General features: G+C 44.4%; 1 protein-coding gene across 4 annotated transcripts in view; it reads right to left on the minus strand.

Moving 5' to 3' along the window:
- Positions 1–20664, minus strand: part of LOC139054528 (RNA-binding protein 33-like) — a 134268-nt gene extending 113604 nt beyond the window's left edge. For 2 of the 4 annotated variants that reach the window (XM_070531626.1, XM_070531628.1), the window contains exons 1-9: positions 20150–20664; positions 19776–19818; positions 19018–19099; positions 18652–18772; positions 15368–15449; positions 13757–14060; positions 12223–12347; positions 11183–11444; positions 1435–1658 (exon numbers count right to left, since the gene is read on the minus strand). In XM_070531626.1, coding sequence (XP_070387727.1) covers positions 1435–1658; positions 11183–11444; positions 12223–12347; positions 13757–14060; positions 15368–15449; positions 18652–18772; positions 19018–19099; positions 19776–19818; positions 20150–20157 — 1251 coding nt within the window. In that variant the 5' untranslated portion in view covers positions 20158–20664. The remainder of the gene's footprint in view (positions 1–1434; positions 1659–11182; positions 11445–12222; positions 12348–13756; positions 14061–15367; positions 15450–18651; positions 18773–19017; positions 19100–19775; positions 19819–20149) is intronic. The other 2 variants (XM_070531627.1, XM_070531625.1) reach the window with 2 other exon arrangements.
- Positions 20665–21122: the final 458 nt, after the last annotated feature.

The raw sequence follows: 21122 nt of genomic DNA on the forward strand, positions 1-21122 counted from the left end.
TTGTGTCAAGTGCGCTCTGCGACGCTAGGCCTGGCGCTTCGACGCTCGTCTGCGAACTCCACTGTTCGCAACTTGAGGATTTCGCTTGCCTTCGATGGCCCCCACTCCGTCTTTGTTGTCCTCGCCGATGGCATCGAGGCACGGAAAGCAGTACCGTTGGTAAACGATGGAGAAGAAAACCGCCATTATTAAGCAAGTCGTGAGCGGCCCATCGCAGGCTGATGTGAGCAAGGAGTTCGGCATGGAGCGAGGAGTCAGGTTGTGGGGGATTCAGAAAACTCCGATGTTGAAAATGAGGAGCCAATGTCTGCGCCGCCTACAAGTGCCGAGTTGATGCGAGCACTGTTGACTCTTTCATCAGTGTACAGTGCTGACATGACCCTTGCTCAGATCGAGGTGAATATGATCACATGCAACCGGAACGCCGTCCAAACAACAATCAACAAGTTCTTCAAGCCACTGCAGCAATAAAACCAGCTGCCCGACAATGCACATGTACATAATAAACCGGCAGTCAGCTGCATACAGAGTTTTTGAATGCATTTTTTATAGCCACTTCACCGATGCTTTGGCAGGGTTTCGGAAACCTGGTACTTCGCCCTTTACCCCTAGATCCGAGGAAAAAAAAAAAAGCGTTTTTTGCATGCATTCATCTTTTCGGACTGCCTGAATTTTCGGACGTTTTTACGTTCCCTAGAGGGTCCAAAAAATCGGTTGTTGACTGTATACAGTAATACTTTGTTAATTCAATGTAGTAAAAACCGGAAAAAATTTCGAGCTAAGCAGATTTTCGAGATAAGCAAACATGTGGAAATTGCAGTGAAAAGCTAAATTCTTTCTAAAAAATTCACTACTACTGGCCAGCTTTTCAACAAGAGCTCCTGAACTGGCTCTTCATAAAGGGACAGGGACACGCACAGTGCTGTGTCCCTGTGTGTTTTGTCTCGTCTTTTAGTTGCGCTACCGTACACCCCTTGAAGATGCATTGGCAACAAGCCCACATTGCAACCCTTATGTGAGCCCTACTAGTAATCAGTATCAGTAAACACCCCTATCAGTAACAGCACCTACAGATCATCACTGATATTCCAAATCTCAAACAGCACTGTCAGCACTTGAAACAGTTCACAGGCAAAAGGAAATTAGCCATTTTTCATATATCTAAAGTAGTGCTTGAAGGAACCTTTTACAAACTATCTTCATCATAACAATCTACCTACTTCTGCCTCAAATGAAGCTAAGATTTAGCGCCCGTAGCAATGATGCGAAAGGTGTATATGGAATATTTTAGTCCTCCTCTTAGGTTCGTTACAAGGCTTATTTTAGTGAAGTTTAGTACATTGCTCCAGCCTGCAAAATGAGCAAAGAAGCCAACCCGCAAGACTACAGACTGACTCTGCTGGCAGCACCAAGCTGTGAGTCCTTGACACTTACGGGTGGGAAGTGCTGGGGCGGCAGGTTTGGTCGGGCTACATGTGGTGGTGGTGGTTGCTGCGATGGATGGAGCAGGTTGGCCGACACAAAGGGCTCTGTGCGCAGCACAAGGGGTGGCCCTCCCTGTGACACAAATGGAGGCCGCAGGAAAGGCTCCGGCTGCTGGTTCCCGAAAAGGGGTGGTCCCCGTGCATTCTGAAAGGGCTGAATGCCCAGGTGTGCTCCTGCATTGACACACGAGGGGCAGACCGATGAGTTTTGCACAATGAATATCATATTTGTATGAGTACAATGTAAATACAATTGAGCCTTAATTTAATGAAGCTGATGAAAAGTAATTCATTCAATTGACAACCTCATTAAATTTTAAAACAGTTTTCTAATAGTGTAATACTTATTCAAAAGCAATGAGTATGCAATTCTCTCCTACATGCACATTTATTGCACTTAGTATAGACGGCATGCTTCTTGAGCATGTCCTCTGTTCTTGGAAGCTGGCATATCTTATACCCCTGTCAAGCGGGCAAGTTAAGTGCACTTACGGGGAGTGCACTTCGGGACCTTGAGTCACACTTTAGGCAACGCGCTTCTTAACGGGAAAACAGAGTGCACTAGCAGTTAAAAAAAAACACGGCGGCAGACTAAGAGCGCGTTTTTAAAGATATAAATTAACAAGAGAAAGCTGCTAAAAAGCGATTGTTTTAAGTAAAAGTACATATAAAAACAAACTTCATCTATTTGTCTCAACAAAAAACAAATGTTTTTATTATAAGTGTGTTGCAAGTCAATGTTGGCCAAGACGAATGCCTAGCCAATCCAAAACAACATGGCGGCCTGCGGCAGTTGATACCATGGTTGATCCTGATCATGATCCTGCTGTAACAGACTATGAGCGAGTATATATGAGCAAAGACGGCGAGTTCGATATTTAGCTACACTACACTAACCGTTGGCAGCGAGGCTACGCACTCGGCCAGCAAAGTGCGTTCCGTGAACGTACTCCGACTTGAGTGCACTCATCTGAGAGTACACTCCGCTGCGACGTTAAGATTTGGGAAAGTGCACTTAAAAACCGAGTGCACTCGCCTTAAGTGCACTTAACTTGCCCGCTTGACAGGGGTATTACATACAGGCCAATAACAAGAGAGTTTTAGCATGTCAAGTATAGCCACCTGGTGGCGCATAACTCAACCAATTACAAAGCTAATACTGCAGTAACCAAGTACCGCATTTTTGCAGGTATAACCCATATCAAAATTTCAAACAAATTATCAGTAAAGTGGGGGTGCAGGTTATGCACAAATTTCGCCTTGAAATGTGGCTTTCTGGCAATGCTCGTCCCACTGCCGTGAATCCACTCCTCAAGGCAAGGTTCTCCACCATTCAATATTTCGTTATCTCCTTGGGAACGCCACCCCCTCTACACCCCTGCGTGTTGAAGCTCCCTTCTCCCCTCTTTGATGGTCACCAATTCGCCTTCTCTTTATGGGTAGCCATTTTGCATTTAGTAGTTAGCGAATTGCACAAGCAGCGCCAGCAAGATCATACATCACCAGTTCTCATGGCGCTTGCTCGGTCCGGGCAAAGCAGTTTGTGATGCAGCAGTGAGCCAAAACACTGTTGGGATTTTTGGCTCGGTCACGTTTGCTCCGTCGCTGTTGCCAGTGCGAAAGCTTCTCCATCTGCACTTTCAACCGCTGTCGTGCGAGTCGTAGTTGCTTTGTGCTCTGAATCATGTCCCATATCACGTGATTGATTTGTCTGCGATAACATCCGGCATGTGAATCCAGCTTTGACAGTATTGCCAAAGAATGGGGGAACTGAGCCACTGGCCGAAGATACGACATGGATGAGTTGTGCATTCGCGAGTGCAGAGCGCTTTTGCAAAAAATTTGAACGTTGTTGCATTCAGTTATTTTTGTGGACTATGCACAAAAATATTTCTTCTTCTCTTTCTGGGTTGTAATTGAGGGTGTGGGTTACACGTGGTGGCGTGCTAGATGCGAAAAAATGTTGTATGTTTTACTTTGCTGATGGTGTAAATTTTCGGCTGCAACACGATTACGCCACTGCTAAAAGCTTACACCAGAAGTGAAGTAGACTACATCGTAGCTGCACCCTGCAGGATGTTCGCATTTGTGCCTCCCGTCATCCGGTAAAACTTCAAGTCCACTTGCTTTTACCGTAAGACCAGACATGCTGAAACTCTCTAATATCCATCATCTGAACTAAAACCAGGCTCACCCAAACAGTTGACTTCCGTTAATTTGACCCTGATGGAACCGACAAAATTGGTCTAAATATCCAGCAGGTCAAATTAAGCAAGAAGCAAAAAAATACACCAAAACACACATCTGATTAATTTGGCAGTACAATGAAATCTCATCGCTTTGAACCTGCTTTATTTGAACTTCCAGTTTATTCGAACTGATGTTGTGGTCGTGTCAAAATCGTGTATTTCAATGAGCAAAAACATCCAGTAAATTGAACACGGAAGTGCTTGCGGCGGTTAATTCGAACATACCGTGCCGCCAACCGCGCTCTCAATAGCAAATCAGCTTACGTGGTGACGCTTTCGACCCAGCAGTACAGCCACACCTCAGCTAGTGTGCCTGTCTCCCATTGCAAGTACTGTATTATTTCGGCATGTATGGCCCGATAAGGTTAGAGCGCTGGCTATATGTAATTTTTTCTTTAAAGTGGCTTTAGGCAACCTGTGCTACGGTGCCATGAAACCACACTTTTATAACTCGTCACTCGTGTGAGCTCAGTGCACAAGTGCCGCCTATGTAGTGCTGCACTTAGGTCCTCGATTCAATGAGCTTTAAAAAACGACGGAGCACATAGGAAGTCCTACATAAAGGAAACAAGCCATTTCATAAATTGCATGGCCTACAATGTCACCTTTCGAGACTGTCCATTTTCGAGGAATTAATAAATGAATTTATTCAGAAAAGGGAGACCCAAAGGATGCTGGTGGTTACAATAACTTTCACAAGACTTAGCCATGTGTTCAGATGTGCATCTTATACCTGTGTCACACGGGCACATTTGGAAGGCCTTCCAGTCGACGGCCTTCGAAACGCCAGAACTCTATCGACTCAAAGGAGTTGTCGCGCTGCTACACGGCACTTTTGAAAGGCCGTTGAGTGGTTCCGGCGTTTCTCGCCTAATTGTGTGGCGTTGCGTATCTTTATTTTCATTTTCATATCACAAAAAGTTAAACAACATTAAAACCACTTAAAAGCACTATAATTTCTTTCAAGTTTGTTTATACATTAAAACAATTGTTTATACATTGCCTTACATATACGTTTAGTTTTTAAGTTGTTGAGTAGCGAAACTGCGGCAACGTTTGCATCGCTGCACGTAGCTGTTGTCGAGAGTGTGTGTATTTCGAGCATATCAAGTGGTAAAAATACTTTATTGAATAATTGATAACACTCATATATAGTATTTTTAGAGCATTTTGGTTTGATTTGTTCTTTCTAACCGTGAGTTGGAGCACACTGTGAACGAGAGGGCATGTTCGCGCTGTTTTCGTTTCCGTTGCTCAAAGGCCATCGAGATTTCGATAGAGTTGTAAGGTGCTCCGTTGACTCGATAGACTATTGACTCGGCGGCCGTCGAAACCGCCCGTGTAGCAGCTCGAACTTGACCTTTGAGTCTACTGACTATCGGGTGGAAGGCATTCCAAACGCCCGTGTGACATGGGTATTAAACTGAAGCCCATGTTTGACTTGGTTTGAATGATGCCCCTGTCGTGAATGTGCCAAAGAAAACGCAATTGGTGCCTAGGGAACGTTCACACCAGGAGTCATTTATATCAAGAGTGGCATTCTCACCCGTGCTCTTGGGGCAAAGGAACGACAACAAAGTAGAGCAAACAATCACAGGGGCATTTCTTGCACCTTTCATAGACTAATGCCTGCTAGCCGAATTGCTATCCACAAAACATGCCGATGGGCGCGAGACAAATCGCTGAAGTTCGACTCATTGTGACCGGATGATGAGCGAATAGGTTCGCCCCATGCTGGACACTAACGCCTGGTCGTTCGCACGTGCGGTCACGCGAACGGTGGCGCGTTTGAACGATCGTGGTTGCCCATTCTGGGGTAGGCCTTGCGAGATGGTCTCACAGAAGCATGGAGCGGCGCACGCGCAGAACGTCCGTGCTGCTTGTCGACCCCAAGCCAAAGAGGAGGAGCCTTTTCCTTTTTGCGCCCAAGTAACCCTATCGTTAGGTGGCTTTAGCAGAGCAACACTCAAGCCATCTCTCGTACTACCCTGCAAGCATACCGACTGCCACAGTAAAGCCACGCGGCGAAACCGGATTAGAGGAGATGGGAGCTATGCGAGAAAACAACATATCAGGGTACGCGTGAGTGTCGCACATCCCCACAGTTCGAATTATTAAGATTTGACTGTATTTGCCTTGATTCAAATCCCTGAAAACTAATGTAAAAATGACATTAAAGCTCTAAGCAAAGCCGAAATTGGATGTGCACCTGATTTTTTTTAGCAAGAAAGGTTAGCATGCTTCTGATTCTGGCAAAAAGAAAACAATAAAACTAGCAAACTTTATACAGTGGAATGTCGATAAACGGAAATTGCTTAATTGGAACTGCCTTTTACACGGAACACCATCCTCATGGTTCATTGGTTCTGAATTCATTCAACTGTATTCACCTTTGTCTCTCAGTAAATGGAACTTCTGATAAACTGAACCAATTTCCCTGGTCCCTTCAGGTTCTGTTTAAAAGAGAGTCCACTGTGTTCAGAGAATGGAACTTTATTTACGAACTCCATATTCAGAAATGCATGCTTGACTAGAGCCCATGCTTGACTTGATCTAAACGACGCCTGTCGTGAATGTGCCGAAGAAAACACAATGGCATCATTTATATCAAGTAAAGCATGGGCTTCAATTTAAGAGGCATTTGTGAATATGGGGGTTAACGTCCATCATTGTCGCTCTTAGGCAGCACTTTATCACTGTCTATGTAAAATCACAACACATCATCCCATGTACGGTCCATAGCATGTTTGATAACTAACCACTGTGTAGTTTGGCCCACGATGCATGCAATTCTCTGGTGCACCGAGAACACGTGATGCAACTTGTTGCCGCTAGCTTGACATGTAAAATAATTATCAGTTGAATCTGCTTTCCGAATCAGACTGAAAGCAGTGCGTTGTCATTTTATGCACAAACTCATGTTGCCATTCATGGTTGCGATTTTGTTATAGCCTAGTTGACTAGGCTGGCTCTGACGGCAGGATGTTCAAAAAGCCACAACCGAGGTTTTGGTTTCGTATCATTGCTCAAGCAATCTTGTAAATTGTCCAAGGAATTTTCAGACTAATATTCTTGTAAATAATGTTGTGCAATGAATTCTGGGGTTTTATGTGCCAAAACCACGATATGATTATGAGGCATGCTGCAGTGGGGGACTCCGGATCAATTTTGACCACCAGGGAATTTTTAACGTGCTAATGCATGGGACTCGAGCGTTTTTGCATTTCGCCCCCATGGAAATGCAATTGCTGCACCCGAGATTTGATTCCGCAATCTCTTGCTTAGCAGCGCAACACCATAGCTACCAAGCCGCGGCGGGTGTAACGATGTGCACTAAAATCGGGTAGATATTGTAATAATTAAATGTAAGCTAATCTCGATTCAGAATCCTCCTGGGACAGGCCGCAAATAGACGTTTTCGACAGGAGATGATGTGTGTTCTGAGACATTCACTGCACCCTAAGCAATTCTGAGACGGACCGTGGCACTATTGGAGCCACCACTGCTATCACCATTTGGGTCGGGTGAGTGTGATAACCAGCAAGTTTTTAATTATTTGGCTAAGGCTAATCTCAGGATCGAAATAATGGAAGTTTGGTCCCACAGAAACGTATGGGTGTCGGCCACAACCTTTGCTCAGGATCTTTGGCGTCCCTTAAGCGTGCTTGTAGCAATGGGCTACATAGAGAGCCTCAGGCAACTTGTCTATGCCAAGGGCTTCGGCGAAGAGCCTGCTTCTGCTTTAAATAAACTGGAGACCACCCTCATTGTATGTTCACTGCAGAAACAGATGAGCGTCATGAAGTTCTTTGGAAAGAAATAAATTTTGTATTTTAATTAGCCCAATCTTTTTTTTTTTAGCTGTTGTCCACTTACTACGAACTTCGGGGTATAACGAACAGATGTCACATAATGCTCAGGTTTGTTATAAGTAGGCTCGATTGTAATGCCAGATTGGATCATGTGGATTGAAGACATGTGCAGTAGTTGGCTGTAAAAACAGTGACTGCCATATTAAGGAACAAAATGCACCTGTGTAGCCAAGTTCGCGGACTTTGTTGCAACTGTCCGTACGTGTTACCGGCACTTAGAGATGTACGGCTTCCTTCGAGGATGCAGAAATTTGCTCATCCGCCAGCATTGTATCGCTAACCTTCAAAGAAAGTGCTGCAGCCCCGGAATGTGGGCAAGAGTGAACGCTACTTCATGTCATAGCATGCTCCATGCACAGTATCTACACACTTCTACCGCAACTGGTACGGAATCTTATGCCCACTTTATCGCCAACGTGTCAATAAGTGAATGGGTGCACACTTGAATATATGCGCACCATGTAGGCCCAATAAATGACAGACTGCACCGATAGTGCACGTATGGCCGAAGCTGAATGTTTCGTGACAGTCCACAAGAGTAAGAGAGTTACTTGGATAATACAGTCAAACCTCGATATATCGAACACGGATATATCGAATTATTGCGTATATCGAACACTTTCTATATCACGTGGAAAATCGCATGCATTTTTAATTTTTTATTTCGAACGGGGCCGGATGTAAAATGGATATATAGAACTCCGCCGCCCCAGACCAAGTGCGCTCTGTTGACAGGAGGCGAGCTTTCCTGCAACACTCTCGAAGATAGCGGTGGCGCGATGGGCGTTCCAGACTGCTGCGTATGACAGCTCCCACATCGGTTGCGCCGAGGGCGCCATTTGAACGTAGCGGCGTACACACGCGGCGGCTTGGAGCCAGCCACGGCCGGTCTCGAGGGGAGCGCGCGCTTCGCGCGCTTCTCTTGTTCTTTATTTTATGCTAAAGCGCGCGCTCCCCGGCCGTGAGCCAGCCCGGCCGCCTCACGCGCGCCCGCGCCCCCGCCGTGCGCGCGTGATCGAGGCGGCCGTGGAGCCAGTTGGAGCGCTTTGTCGGTGCGGAGCCACACAGCATGTGCATTGAGGACTTCGTTGGCGGTGACGACAGCACCGGAACAGTGGCGGAGTTAACAGACGTGAGATCGCGGCAGAAGTGACTGCTGAGCGGCCAAACGAAGACGCTGCCGAGGCTGATCCAGCAAGCGCTGATGTTGCCCCGCTCCCGACTGCAACCGAGGCTGTAGCTGCTTTGGCCGTTGTACGCCGCTACTGCGGCGCAATAGAAGGCACTGGACCGTCTCTTGTGGACCGGTTGGACTATGTTGAGGACGCCGTGGTCAAGCACGCGGTTGCCAATATGAAGCAGGCTACGCTGCTTCAGTACTTTAGCGAACGAAATAAATACTTTGTTTGAAGCTTCATATGAGTATCTATTGCGCCACGATTGGTTCATTGATTGATTTGTGCTAGTTTTTGACGCGTTTTCTACGTGATTTTATATATCGAATTCTGGCTATATCGAACTATTTTGCGATCACCGCGCTGTTCGATATATCGAGGTTCGACTGTACATCTTTGCTTAAAAGTATTACAATGTACAAAACGGTTATGTTTCAAGCCTTGCGCACAGCAGGAACGAATTTATTGGAACTACGTATACCCGTGAGCGATTAGGCAGAAAGAATCAGATAGTGACCGCACCAAGAAAATTTACCGAGTCAGAAATGTGACAAGCCGCTGCTTCAAAATATTTGCCAAATAAAGAACGAAGGGCAAAACACACTAATCATGATTCAATTCATGAGCGGAAAGTTTAGATAGCTTGCAATGCATATTTAGCCTTGCTTTTAAAACAAGAACTACACACTGCTCGTGATGTTCGGACGTAGTTTAATTAGCTTCCAAAGCACTTTTGCATGTTTTCTGAAGTTGTGGCCAAAGCTTCGTGTCGTCCACCCAGCCACCGTCTGCGATATCTCCCGATACAAAGGTTTCAGGAGATATCGCCGCACTGGTGTCATACACACCCATTGTAAATGCAGCGCCAACGTAGGCAGCTGAGGCAAGCAATGGACGCGTCACCACGTGATCAAACATGGCAGCGCCCATGGGATCGCTGTGAAAAGGGTCCATATAGAACATGATGCGGTTCTACTTCGGCAGTCGCTCATGTCGCGCTGCGTACGATTGGACAGGTGCGTTTGCAAGCAGCAACTTGTAATTCAATCATTTGACCATCTGCATCCGCGCAAATTTCCATTTCAAGCAAACGACCTATTCGCAACGTGGGAGGCCAAGCTAACCCTCGGGGACCTGGAAGACCAGCGACAACTCGTCACCAGGGCCAAGAGCGCAGTCGAAGCCAGAGGGTTCCTGGACTAAGGAGCCCTCCCACCTTAGGGTGATACCCGGCCTCGCTCGGGACACTGTTTCATTTAATAAACGTTTCTCTCTCTCTCTCTCTTGTCTTGGTATTCCTTTGCAGTGTCAGTAAAATTTTGTTATATTGAAATTACAGACAAACACACCTCATTTATTGAACTTCTACATCTATGTAGTTCTATGGACAAGAGGTTATGAAAACTTAAATACTCCCATTATGTCAAGAATTTCGTTATATCGAGGTTTAACTGTACTACATTATACTACAGAAAGAGAGAAGGCACCTCTCTCTTCAAATGCATGAAAAAATGTGGTTATAACTCCAAGCCAGCATGTGTAATGCAACTGTACTCAATTATGGTAGTGCCTTTTAGCATACCGCGACGCACACAGATATTGCGGTAATACCCATCGTGGAACACCTGCGATATCTATACTACAAGTCACAGGTTTGACTTGGACCCGTATGGCAGTAGTGGATCAGTCATCAATCTATCCTGAAATGTAGTAACAGGCATGCGATATGCTGCACAGAGGCACGACAAGGGCATGCGGCTTGGAGCTGGCATATTTGCAGTGAGGCCACATGGAAAGGCACTGCTTCTGAGAATCAGCCCATTGAACCTATACTCCTAGAATGAAAGATCCTATTTCAGTTGGATATTTTTGTGCAGTTGCGCTCACAAACTTTCGTTGCACTCTAAGTGCGCCTAAACTGTGGGCAAACCAGAACCCCTGGCTATTGAGTGCTTGAACACCCAGTGGCTGAGTGTGCTTTATAGGGGAAATTTTGCCAGCAGCGTGAAATGATTACAAATTCACTACAAAATCATACACATATTCTTAGATTAAACAGAAACAAATCCTAAGGACCATGTTTGCTCCTGCATAGCCAGCGACATATTTGATTTGCTTTGAATATTTGACAATATTTTAATACCTACTTTTCAAATAAAATGTGGATATTCAAGATATAACATTCAATGGTATTAGAAATTTTTGAAGATTCACACATCCCCACAAATAATTTAGCAAAATCGGGTTTCATTAAATCCACATTTGACTCTACACCACACTCAAGCATTACTTAGAGTTGGCGCATGCAGGAGCCTGAAAACTTTTTTTGCTACTGACTTCTTGGAAAATTCAGGATGGCAGCGCCGACGGACAAAGACTAAATGGAGGGGGTCTCTACGTACCTTCATTTTGCACGCCAGGTCCCAGTCCGGCGGCACCGTTGCGGAACTGGGGGTTCACAAAGATCTTGCCTCGTGGCCCCTCTGCACTGGCCACATTTCCTTGGCGAAAAGCTCGCTGGGGTGGAGACTGCGCGCCAAATCGCACGAGGCCTGGACCGTGCATGGCAAAGGGCGGTGCCACCCACGGCTCAATATGTTGTGCAGCGCCACGGTAGCCACCTCGTGGAGTCCCGCCACCTCGTGGAGCCCCATTGCCTCCTCTCTGTGGCATTCAAGATGGCAAGATGAACTGTGAGTAGGGTTTCGTGTTTCGGTTATTTTTCCTAAAATTCCAGGGTTATTTCCTGATGTTTATATTTTCCTCTTTGAATCAGTGTTTTTCAGTGTCTAATTCCAATGCCAGAGAGAAATCAGAGTTTATTGGGGCGGAAAAAACCACATACGCCACTGGAAAAGAAAAAATCTTGCAGTACCCACTTAAATACATGATGTGCACCACAAACAGAAGAGGGTAGGGCAACGCGCTGGTGTTGCGGTGGTTTTTTCCGCTCTGGAAAAGCTAGCAAAGCTTTGCAAGTTTGCTTCCAAAGCCAGGCATGGCAGCTGTACTGAGAAACACAGGAAGGGTTTAGTGCCCTGCATGCCTAGTGTGGTATATGTGATTCCTCTCTCTTGTGGAAAAAAGTATGTGGGACAGACAGTAAGGTGCTTAAATGAGCGTCTTAGGGAGCACCATAATAATGTGTGCAACAAGGTACAGGGCCATCTGGGTATTCATTGCTGCGACCACAAGTGTAAGCCTTATTTGGAAAAACGCGAAGTGCTAGCTAAACATATTTCACCGCTGGCACGTGAAATCATTGAGGCAGACGTCATTAGGAAGTTTGATAGCTTATTCCTCAGTTCTCCTTCGATTGCACTTTCATTTCCAAAAATTCATATTCACTCTTATGTTCTGCTGATACAGCTGTGATATTTTTCCTTAGGCTAAGTCCAGGTAGCAGATGTTTAGTTGTTGCTACCCCTGTGACCAGCCTCACCTTGTTATTGTGACCTCTAAAGTTGCCACCACGGCCCCGTCCACGCCGGTTGGGTTGCCGCCTATCATCTTCTCGACTAAGGTAGGCATCAATCTTGGCTGCGTCCTCCTGACTGATGACTGCATCTGCAGGAAGCGGAACATGGATAAGTATACGTTAAAATAAGTCATTCAGTGCCATGTTCTTTCTTTCCATCTTGGCAAGGTCTAAAGCATAACTCAATTATTGTAAGCAAAAATAAAAAGTTAAAAGAAACAAAATAGAGAATCTATTTCAGATCCACAATTTTGTAAGCAGGCAAGTTTTCATATCTTTTTGTGCATTGTAAGACTTTGTTAATTTGTAATTCATGGGGCCAATAAAAAATTCCTAGATTAACCAAATGTCAAATTGTCGAGGGTACTAAGAGAATAATAAACAAATGCTTAATACATCAACAAATTTTATTTAGTGAACCAATCAGCAAATCCTGCATCTACTGTGCACAATAGCAGTTTGGAAGCTGCAAGTCTCGTCATTTCATGACTGATTAGTGGTCGAAGTGGCGAAGGCCTCGTGACTTTATTCTCACTGCGGCCGTGTCTTCCAAACCAATGTCTTCATCTAAGACATGCTTTTCGCTACTGCACACACATCCTGATTATGTTTTCACCAGTAAGCTGGTCGGCAATGGATCACCCATCTTTCATGATGTAGTCAGCAAAATGCAAAATGTTCTCCGTTTCTTGACGTCAAAAAGCACGGAAATTCAGAAGTGTAAGATCGCAAGAACTTCTGCAAATACCTTTCCTTGGGCTTTGATAGCACCATGGCATCAAGCACACGAGGTTTCTAACTTTACATGGTGCACTGCACAAACGGCCTAGCCAACACTAATCATACACACAAACAGCAGGAACAATGCACAATGGAGGAAGGCATGCATGAAATGCAAGAGCTACATTGGCTCTGACTTCGGTCGGCTTACTAGGCACCGCAGTTGGCTGCTTAGTCGATGATACCGATGGCGCTAGTGCAGTCATTGTTGGTGATGCTGATGATTACGATGTGGCTGCAGATTCCGCAGTGCTGGTTTCGCAAAAACCATTATTCGTCAACTTTTTGGGAGACATAAGACAGTGATCGTACAATAGGAAAGTTCAGTAATCAATTGGGAGTCTCCCGGGCAAATTGGGAGGGTTGGCAGGTATGCATATGTTAATCATTCGTTAATAACTGAGATTTAGCATGTTGAGTTGTACAGTGGCTAATAATGAACACTGAAATGCTATGTTTCAGATTCATTTTGACTACCTGAAATTATTTGAGAAACACCAAATCAAGGTATACTACACAGGCATTTTTGTAATCTGTTGCCTTTGAATGCAGCTGCTGCAGCCAGGGACAAAATATGGGACCTCGTGCTCAGCCACTGTTGACCAGTAAGCAATGTGTAGCGTTTGGCAGGACCAAGTGAGACATCGCAAGAAACGGCTGGCACTGAATGCAAGCCCTTTGTATCCGACAATGCAAGAACCCAAAGAATGGTGCACACCCAGGGAATCAGGTATGGCCTGCCGCCGCTTCGATGACACAGTGGCGATCACGGTGCCTGCACGCCTCTCAGTCTGGAAACGGCCTCTGCGCCCCCCTTCCTCCTCCTCTTCCTCTTCATCTTCTAGACGTCTCTCATCAGAGGCAGCACGGGACAGACTTGGAGAAGAGGGCGGCTCGCTGACCAGTGACGGTATGGGCTCCTCTGGTTTCTCATTGGGAGCTGGCGCCGCATTCTGGGCTGGCTTCTGTGGCCGGTTTGGTGGTCGAAGGCGCTGGGAACGAGGCTGCAGACTTGACAAACTCTGCAAGTTTGTGAAGTCACAATGCTTAACTGCTGGATACATAGCATGACATGGATCAAGAATGTCTAGCTGTTAAAACCAGTGGAAAAGTTAGAAAATGGCAATCAAGAAATTAGAAATGGCAGTGCGTGATAGGTACACACTTGTGGCACACTGACTAAGCACTGCAGGAAAACAAGACGTTTCATGACTTACCGTCTTGTTTTCCTCCTTGTTTTCTTTTTGCCCTTCATCACTCAGTAAAACACATATCTTTTACTATAAGTGCATGGATTTCATGCTGCACAACAGTCAAGGCAGCAAATAAAAGTGGCAACAGCTACATGAGCAATATCCAAAGAAAGAGCCTCATTTGTTAAGACTGATCAGATTGTGCCAACAAAGCATATGATAGTGCTAAAGGTTCACTGGCGTCTGGCACTGTGGTCATTGCAGTGTGTTCTTTAAACACTGTGGACGAAAAGATAACTTGTCACTGGTGGGAGCTGAACCCATAACTAAGGTAAGCTATCTTTTCGTCCACTTTCCCTTTTACTTTTCTTTATCATTTTCTACATTTCAATTTAAACCACGGCTAATTACCTCTATGAATTCCTTGGCATCATTGCCTGTTGGCTTTACATGGCAATGATTACTAAAAATCGAGCCCTTCGGTTTCCCTTCTTTTTCATTCATTGCTGATATCATTTAAAAATAATGTTGCCTAGTAAACCAAAGCCCCAATTTTGTGTTCGATTGGGGAAGTGCTGGGAACAGCGGAGGCTAGTATCGACGACACTTTTTGTCGAAGATATATTTTTCGACACTCCCCATTGTGCTAAAGATTGTCAAATATGACTAACAGGTGGAGTGGTCATTTTATAAGGTGAATGGCATTACTCACCAAAGAATTACAACAGCAATGTTTAACGTGTCAAAAAACTGTCAACCAAATTCGTTAACTATTGCGGGCCCAATAAGAAAAGAGTTAAAAGTTCCTACACCAGCTTGCTAAGATTTTTTATCCAAAAGATGGCCTAGAGTGTATTCTAAGGGAGCCAAATACATAATTTAAGAAGTTTTGTGAACATTTACTGAACTGCAATAGGGCAAATATGACAAAACACTTTGAAATCCAATCCAAGATGTAACACTAGTGTTGCAGTGCAAAATTCAAACCGTGGAAGGTTGGCCTCTCTTTTCTTGTCTAGCAATCAAGATCTCACGGCGAACTCAGCAATAATAAAGTTTCGAAAGAACACATTATCAGTCTAAACCGATATAGTGTTTCTGTTTAGTGCCCCTTAAATAATAAATTCTGGATTTACCTCAAGATCTTCATTATCTTGAATCAGGGAATCAAAGTCTGGGTCTATATCAACATCCAGCACATCTCCATCATCGTTGGTTCTGATGAAGAAAGTAAGAATCACTATAAGAACACTTAAACAGCAGCACAGAACTTCTCTGGACATGTGCTATAAGAGAGTGGAAGAACATTGAACAGTAAGCAAATAACTATAAATATAGAATGTGATCACAACATAACACAAAATGTCATGCTCAGGATTATCTACGTTATGTCACAAAAGCTGACTGCATATAAGGCACAAGCTCACTGATGCATGAGCCATTTCCTATGTTTTTTAAAAATTATTTATCAATACTGTCAGCTTCTTTTTGGCAGCCAAGGCAGGACTGGCACGTAAAAAAGAAAAAAAAAGATACTCGTACGAAGCAAGATAATGTTGAAATAAAATTCAAACATAGCAGAAACAAACAAGCAAAAGTACTTCTCTGCAACTGTGCAGAACACTAGCACTGATTACTATGGAATCATGTTGATTATTCAGGAATCAAACAGGAATTGTCCTGTCATCATAAATCTACACGACTACCGAGAGAAGACTTTAATAATGAAGGCAAGCCTGAAATTGAAAGGTTCAGAATATTCAGTCAGTGAAGACTACGCGAAAAGAATTCGGGGTGTCAGAAATCAATTATGGGAAAGCGCATCACAGGAAAAGAATAATGGTGGTTTTTGATAAGTCAAGCATTAACGATGATATGTTTGGATGCGATAATGCAAGAAACAAATGATATAAAATCCCGAAGAACCACAAATGACACTAGAATGAGACGAGTCCTGCATTCAAAATCTTAAACATTAACTGTCGTAGCGTCGTCAATAAAGCTGTAAAACTTGAGGGCATGCTGTTCTCGCGTGACATAGACGTTGCCATGCTTACGGAGACATGGTTGAGCAGTGAAATATTTGACAGTGAGTTTGTTCCTAAGGGGTGACTGCAACAGAAGAGGTGGAGGAGTGGCCATTTTGTATAAATCATCAATACAACTTTTTAGTATGCCCGATGCGCAAGATATTGAAGCTGTCTTTTGCAAAGCATACATCAACAAGGTCTGTTTCATCCTTGGCTTTTTTTTATAGGTCTCCAAACTCTTCTGTTGCAGTACTTGAAAACTTAAGAGAATATATGCACTGCCGTGTAAAATCTGATGACAGAATACTACTGGCAGGGGACTTTATTTACCAAACATCGATTGTCGACTGGCAGGGGACTTTAATTTACCAAACATCGATTAGCACACCTTTCCATTGCATTCTGCTCACGCTGTTGATAACGCAATCTTTGTTATTGTATTCACGTTTGACTTACTGCACATGGTAAATAATTTCACGAGAGAACAGGAAGCCATAGGCTCAATTCTAGACTTATTTTTATTATTTTTTTTTCTAGACTTTTTTAGTATGACAATTGGAAGTACCTGGTACAGGCCATTGAAGTACCGTTAGTCTGCAAGGATGTTGTTCAAGTACCACTCAAGCATGACTTTGTAAGAACCACTGAAAGCGACGGACACCTTCTTGCAGAAAAGCTCTTGTTACCGGGCATGGCTGCTGTTCGTGGTATTAATCTTTTAATTGGTGCTGACCAGCTATGGTCATTCATGTCCGGAGAAATGAAACGATACCACAGCCAGGCAGACGGTGGCACTGGGTTCTGCATTTGGCTGGATGTTACAAGGACCACTTTCATTTAACACCTCTTTGGAAGCAGCACTCAACACATGCATGTTGCGAGTAAGTGCATTTACCGATTCTATTGATGATATTCTTCGGAGGTTCTGGGAGTTAAGAGAGCATCGGGATTGTGCCAGTCGACAACACTCCAAATAAGGAACCTAATATGGTGCTAGAAAAAGCCGATTCTTCTAGCCAAAGACGGTTAGAAAGAAAATGAAGAACAATCCAGAGTTTGCCTTAGAATATAATACCACCATCAGGAACTACAGATAAACCTTGTTAAACCGTACCTGCTTAAACAGTATTTCCGTTTTAAAAGTAGTAAAGTCAAATCCCCAACATAGCGGCCATTGAACATAATGTGTTTTGTATCCACATAAACTGTCCCAGCTTATTGCATACCTATCGGTTAACATGTAGTGTTTCCACTTTTCGTCGTGCAAACACGGTGGTGCAACTCTATCAAGTGGCCCGGCAGAACAACAAGCCTCAGAGATCAGCACAACGGCCTCTAAGCGCCCTGTGTGTTTGCGCGTGAAGCCACATCAACATCATTTCGGCGCCGTGCCAGAGAGCATTGTGGCGTCGTGCAAGTGGGTGCTCGCATCATGCCGTAACTTGGATCAAAAAGACGGCGGGTGCTTAGCATAGAAGAAAAATTAGACATTGTTCGTGCTATCGAACGTGATGCGAAAAATCAGCGCTGGCACACGACATGGGTCTACTGTTGACTACGGTGTGTGGCATTTGGAATGCGAAGAAGTTGCTCGGCAGCGCTGCTGCGAACGCAAAGCGATGTCGACTACAAGGTCCGACTTTTCGCCATCGTTTCCTCTGTTATTGCCGAAGTGTCGCGTGCACCCAACGGACGGGCCAGGGGTGTTTTTGCATTACACCCACATCAAAATACAACAGCGGCGGCCAGAATTTGATCCCGTGACGTCGAGCTTAGCAGCATAACACCAAATTGCCTGCCACCAAGAAGGCAATAGCGATAAGGTAACGGGTTCTCTCAATACTGGATCCAGTAATATGTATGTCAGATTTAAATTCTGCCACACTGTAGAGCTTAAAGAGTGTGCTTCTCCCCACATTTTGTCTGACAAACAAAAGACACATACAAGTACACGTGACCTCCTGAGAAACATAACCGTTACTGGTTGTAGAGAAGCTACTATATTAAATTATATAAGGCTCTCTGAGGTTTGCTCTTAGGGATACCAGTAAATTTCTTTTTAAGGTTTCAAAAATGAGGACTTTTTTTTAAAGCAAAACAGTCAGAAGTCAAAAGTGTCATGTCACCACACCTTTAAGACAGCTGAACTATCTGAGGTCAGAAAGGCAGTGCTTGGCATACCCAGGTGGTTCCCGTCCCAAACAATGACAAAGTTTAAAGGTGCTTAGTTGCAGAGCTCCAACAAGAACCAGCATATTTAGCAGGCTATAGCTAATGGCCTCTCCTCAATTTGTTAGCAGCTCCAAAAGGAACACAGAAAAAATCTCTAAAACCCTCTCATTATATGCAACTTTCTGGGTAAACATCATAAATGTGATCGCAGTGCCTACCTTTCTTCACTGTAGCTGTACTCCTCTACTATTTCAAGGCTGTCACCATCACGGACTGCCACAGGATTTCCTTCCTCATCCACATACTGTATGTTGGACACATTTTCTGCTGCATGATCACCTGCAATTAAAAGTGACCACAAGACACATCTCAGTGACTTTTGAGGGAGTTGGCAGATGCATTTATTAACAGAGGATGTGCAAAGTTTGCAAGAGAATGAGATAAAGTAGAGAGAACATTATGAATCAGCTTGCACTTAAAGAACAGCTTTGATTTACTTAACCATGCACTACGTCCCTTTTGCCTTCATATTTGTGTGCAATTCTCGGTGATGTGCAATGTGGTTGAAGGTAGAGATCACTTACGTGAACCGCCAGATGAGCGTGCTTCATCCTCATCCAGACCAAGTAATGCATCCTCGTCAGCAAGGTCAAGCTCATAGTCATCCTGAAAATGAAAAATTCACATGAGCATAAACAAGTAGCAATAGTCTGCCTAGATGTTGCTCTGTAGCAATGAAGTGACCCTGGAAGGTTAGACGTTGAGGAAAAGTGGAAGCACGACGGTTATGCGTCATTACATGTGTCAATTTGTAACCAAGATATTTCTGCCAATGCCTCGAATTTAGTACGCATTGCATGCTAGACACTCAACTTGCTTGAAAATGACGCCTGCGTCGTTTAACCGGAAAGCTACGTTATTTACGCAACGAAAGTCGCTGTGATGCCAATTAAATATTTACGTCTGCAACATACAATAGTAATACAGAGGTTGCTACTAATAACGCCAAGATTCACGAGATGCCGTAGCAGGAAGGCAGTCATAGGTCAGAAATTCACACGTATAAAAATATTAAACAAACGCAATGACTTCACTTTCTTATGGTGATTGACTTGGCGGCGTTTTGCATCTCTGCCAATGCGAGACCGAGTGGTCTGCATTCTCCGATTGTTTTGTTTTGAATCGGGAGATACCGCGAGCGCCACTTGCCACCACGCGCTCACAGCCCACGCGATGCTACAGGTTGCCGTCTAATAACTCGGCTCGCTGCGCAAAGTTGGCACTACAGCAGATTAAAGCGCTATCAAGCTGTGAACGTTGCTAACAGTGTTACGATCCTCACCTTTCCCTGAATGTCGTCGTCCAAAATGTCATCTTCGGCGATTCTGCAAGAACATACATAATTTTCAGTTGAAGAGGGTAAGACAAGCCTGCGCGTCGTCTCGCCCACATCACGTACTACACATTTAACAGATTGACCGTGTAAACAAAGCTTATGTAACAAAATCAGGGTAAACAGAAAGGCTAGCTTTCGGCTACTCGGTCATACCGCCTAGTTGTTAAGTTGCCTTCCGTAAGTGTACAGCTACTTATCCAAAAAAAAAAAAAACAACTGCATTGATATTAACTCCTGATAAAGAAAACAAAAGACAAACGCAACTGAAATACGTGACATTATAGATCCTTCTCGCTTTGACTGAAAGTGCGGGCACCAACCTTGCCATGTCTGTGATAAGTTAGGCTTCAGACCGACGAGTTTGATGATGTTTGAGTGATTGTTTTTAAATAACTGCTTGAACTTCTCGCAAGCCTGTAGTCCGCCATTGAATCATTGTAGTGGTCACTTAAAGTAATTATTTTTCGCTAAAATTAAGTTAATTCACTTGTATATAACGGTACACCAGAGACGCCATAGTCAAACGGCCCAGCTACTCGTACAGGCGTGCTACCGTGCTACAATGTGCAAATGAGAGAAATGGCGCTACATACAAATGCAATATAAAAGCCACATTTTTTGTTAGTAATGCTTGCGACTAATTAAGTATTTTGTAAATCGTCATAACAGCTGCACATAAAAAATAAAAACAGTAGATGTAAGCCCAATAGGGATCGAATTCGATCGATCGCGATCGAATCGGTCGGACTGCGCCGTGTGACGCCCGTATTACGTGAAAAAATACGACGCGAAGGACAGTAAAGACTATCCCGAGCCGAGCACTATACGTGTCAAGCGCTAGACATATGGTGCGATTTTGCGTGCGATCTGTCGTACGGCGCGTCGTGTCCGACTTCCCACATACGAATGCGAGCGGTGCGTAGCTCCACCTAGAGAACCGGCACCCTTGCATGGACGCTCGGAATGCTGCGCAGTGAAGGCAAACGTGTTTGCACATCTCTCTCGTTTTAAACAAACAATACATCCTGCGTATTCACATCACTTGTGCGATGATCGTCGTTGCTGCATCCTTATACAGATGTCGCATAATCACTTCCGATCGCGATCCTGCCCGATCCGGATCGAAACTTTCGACCACGATCGGCTCCCACGCGCAGCTTGCGCAAAGGAACCAATCGTGACCGAGAAATTTGATCCTGATTGGGCTTGATCGCGATCAAAAGTGCGCCGTGCGACAGCTGTATTATGCTATTTTTAAAAATGATTATATCAAAAACAAAAACTTTGTTTACG

This window comes from Dermacentor albipictus, chromosome 1 (genome assembly GCF_038994185.2).
Source record: "Dermacentor albipictus isolate Rhodes 1998 colony chromosome 1, USDA_Dalb.pri_finalv2, whole genome shotgun sequence".
NCBI lineage: Eukaryota > Metazoa > Arthropoda > Arachnida > Ixodida > Ixodidae > Dermacentor > Dermacentor albipictus.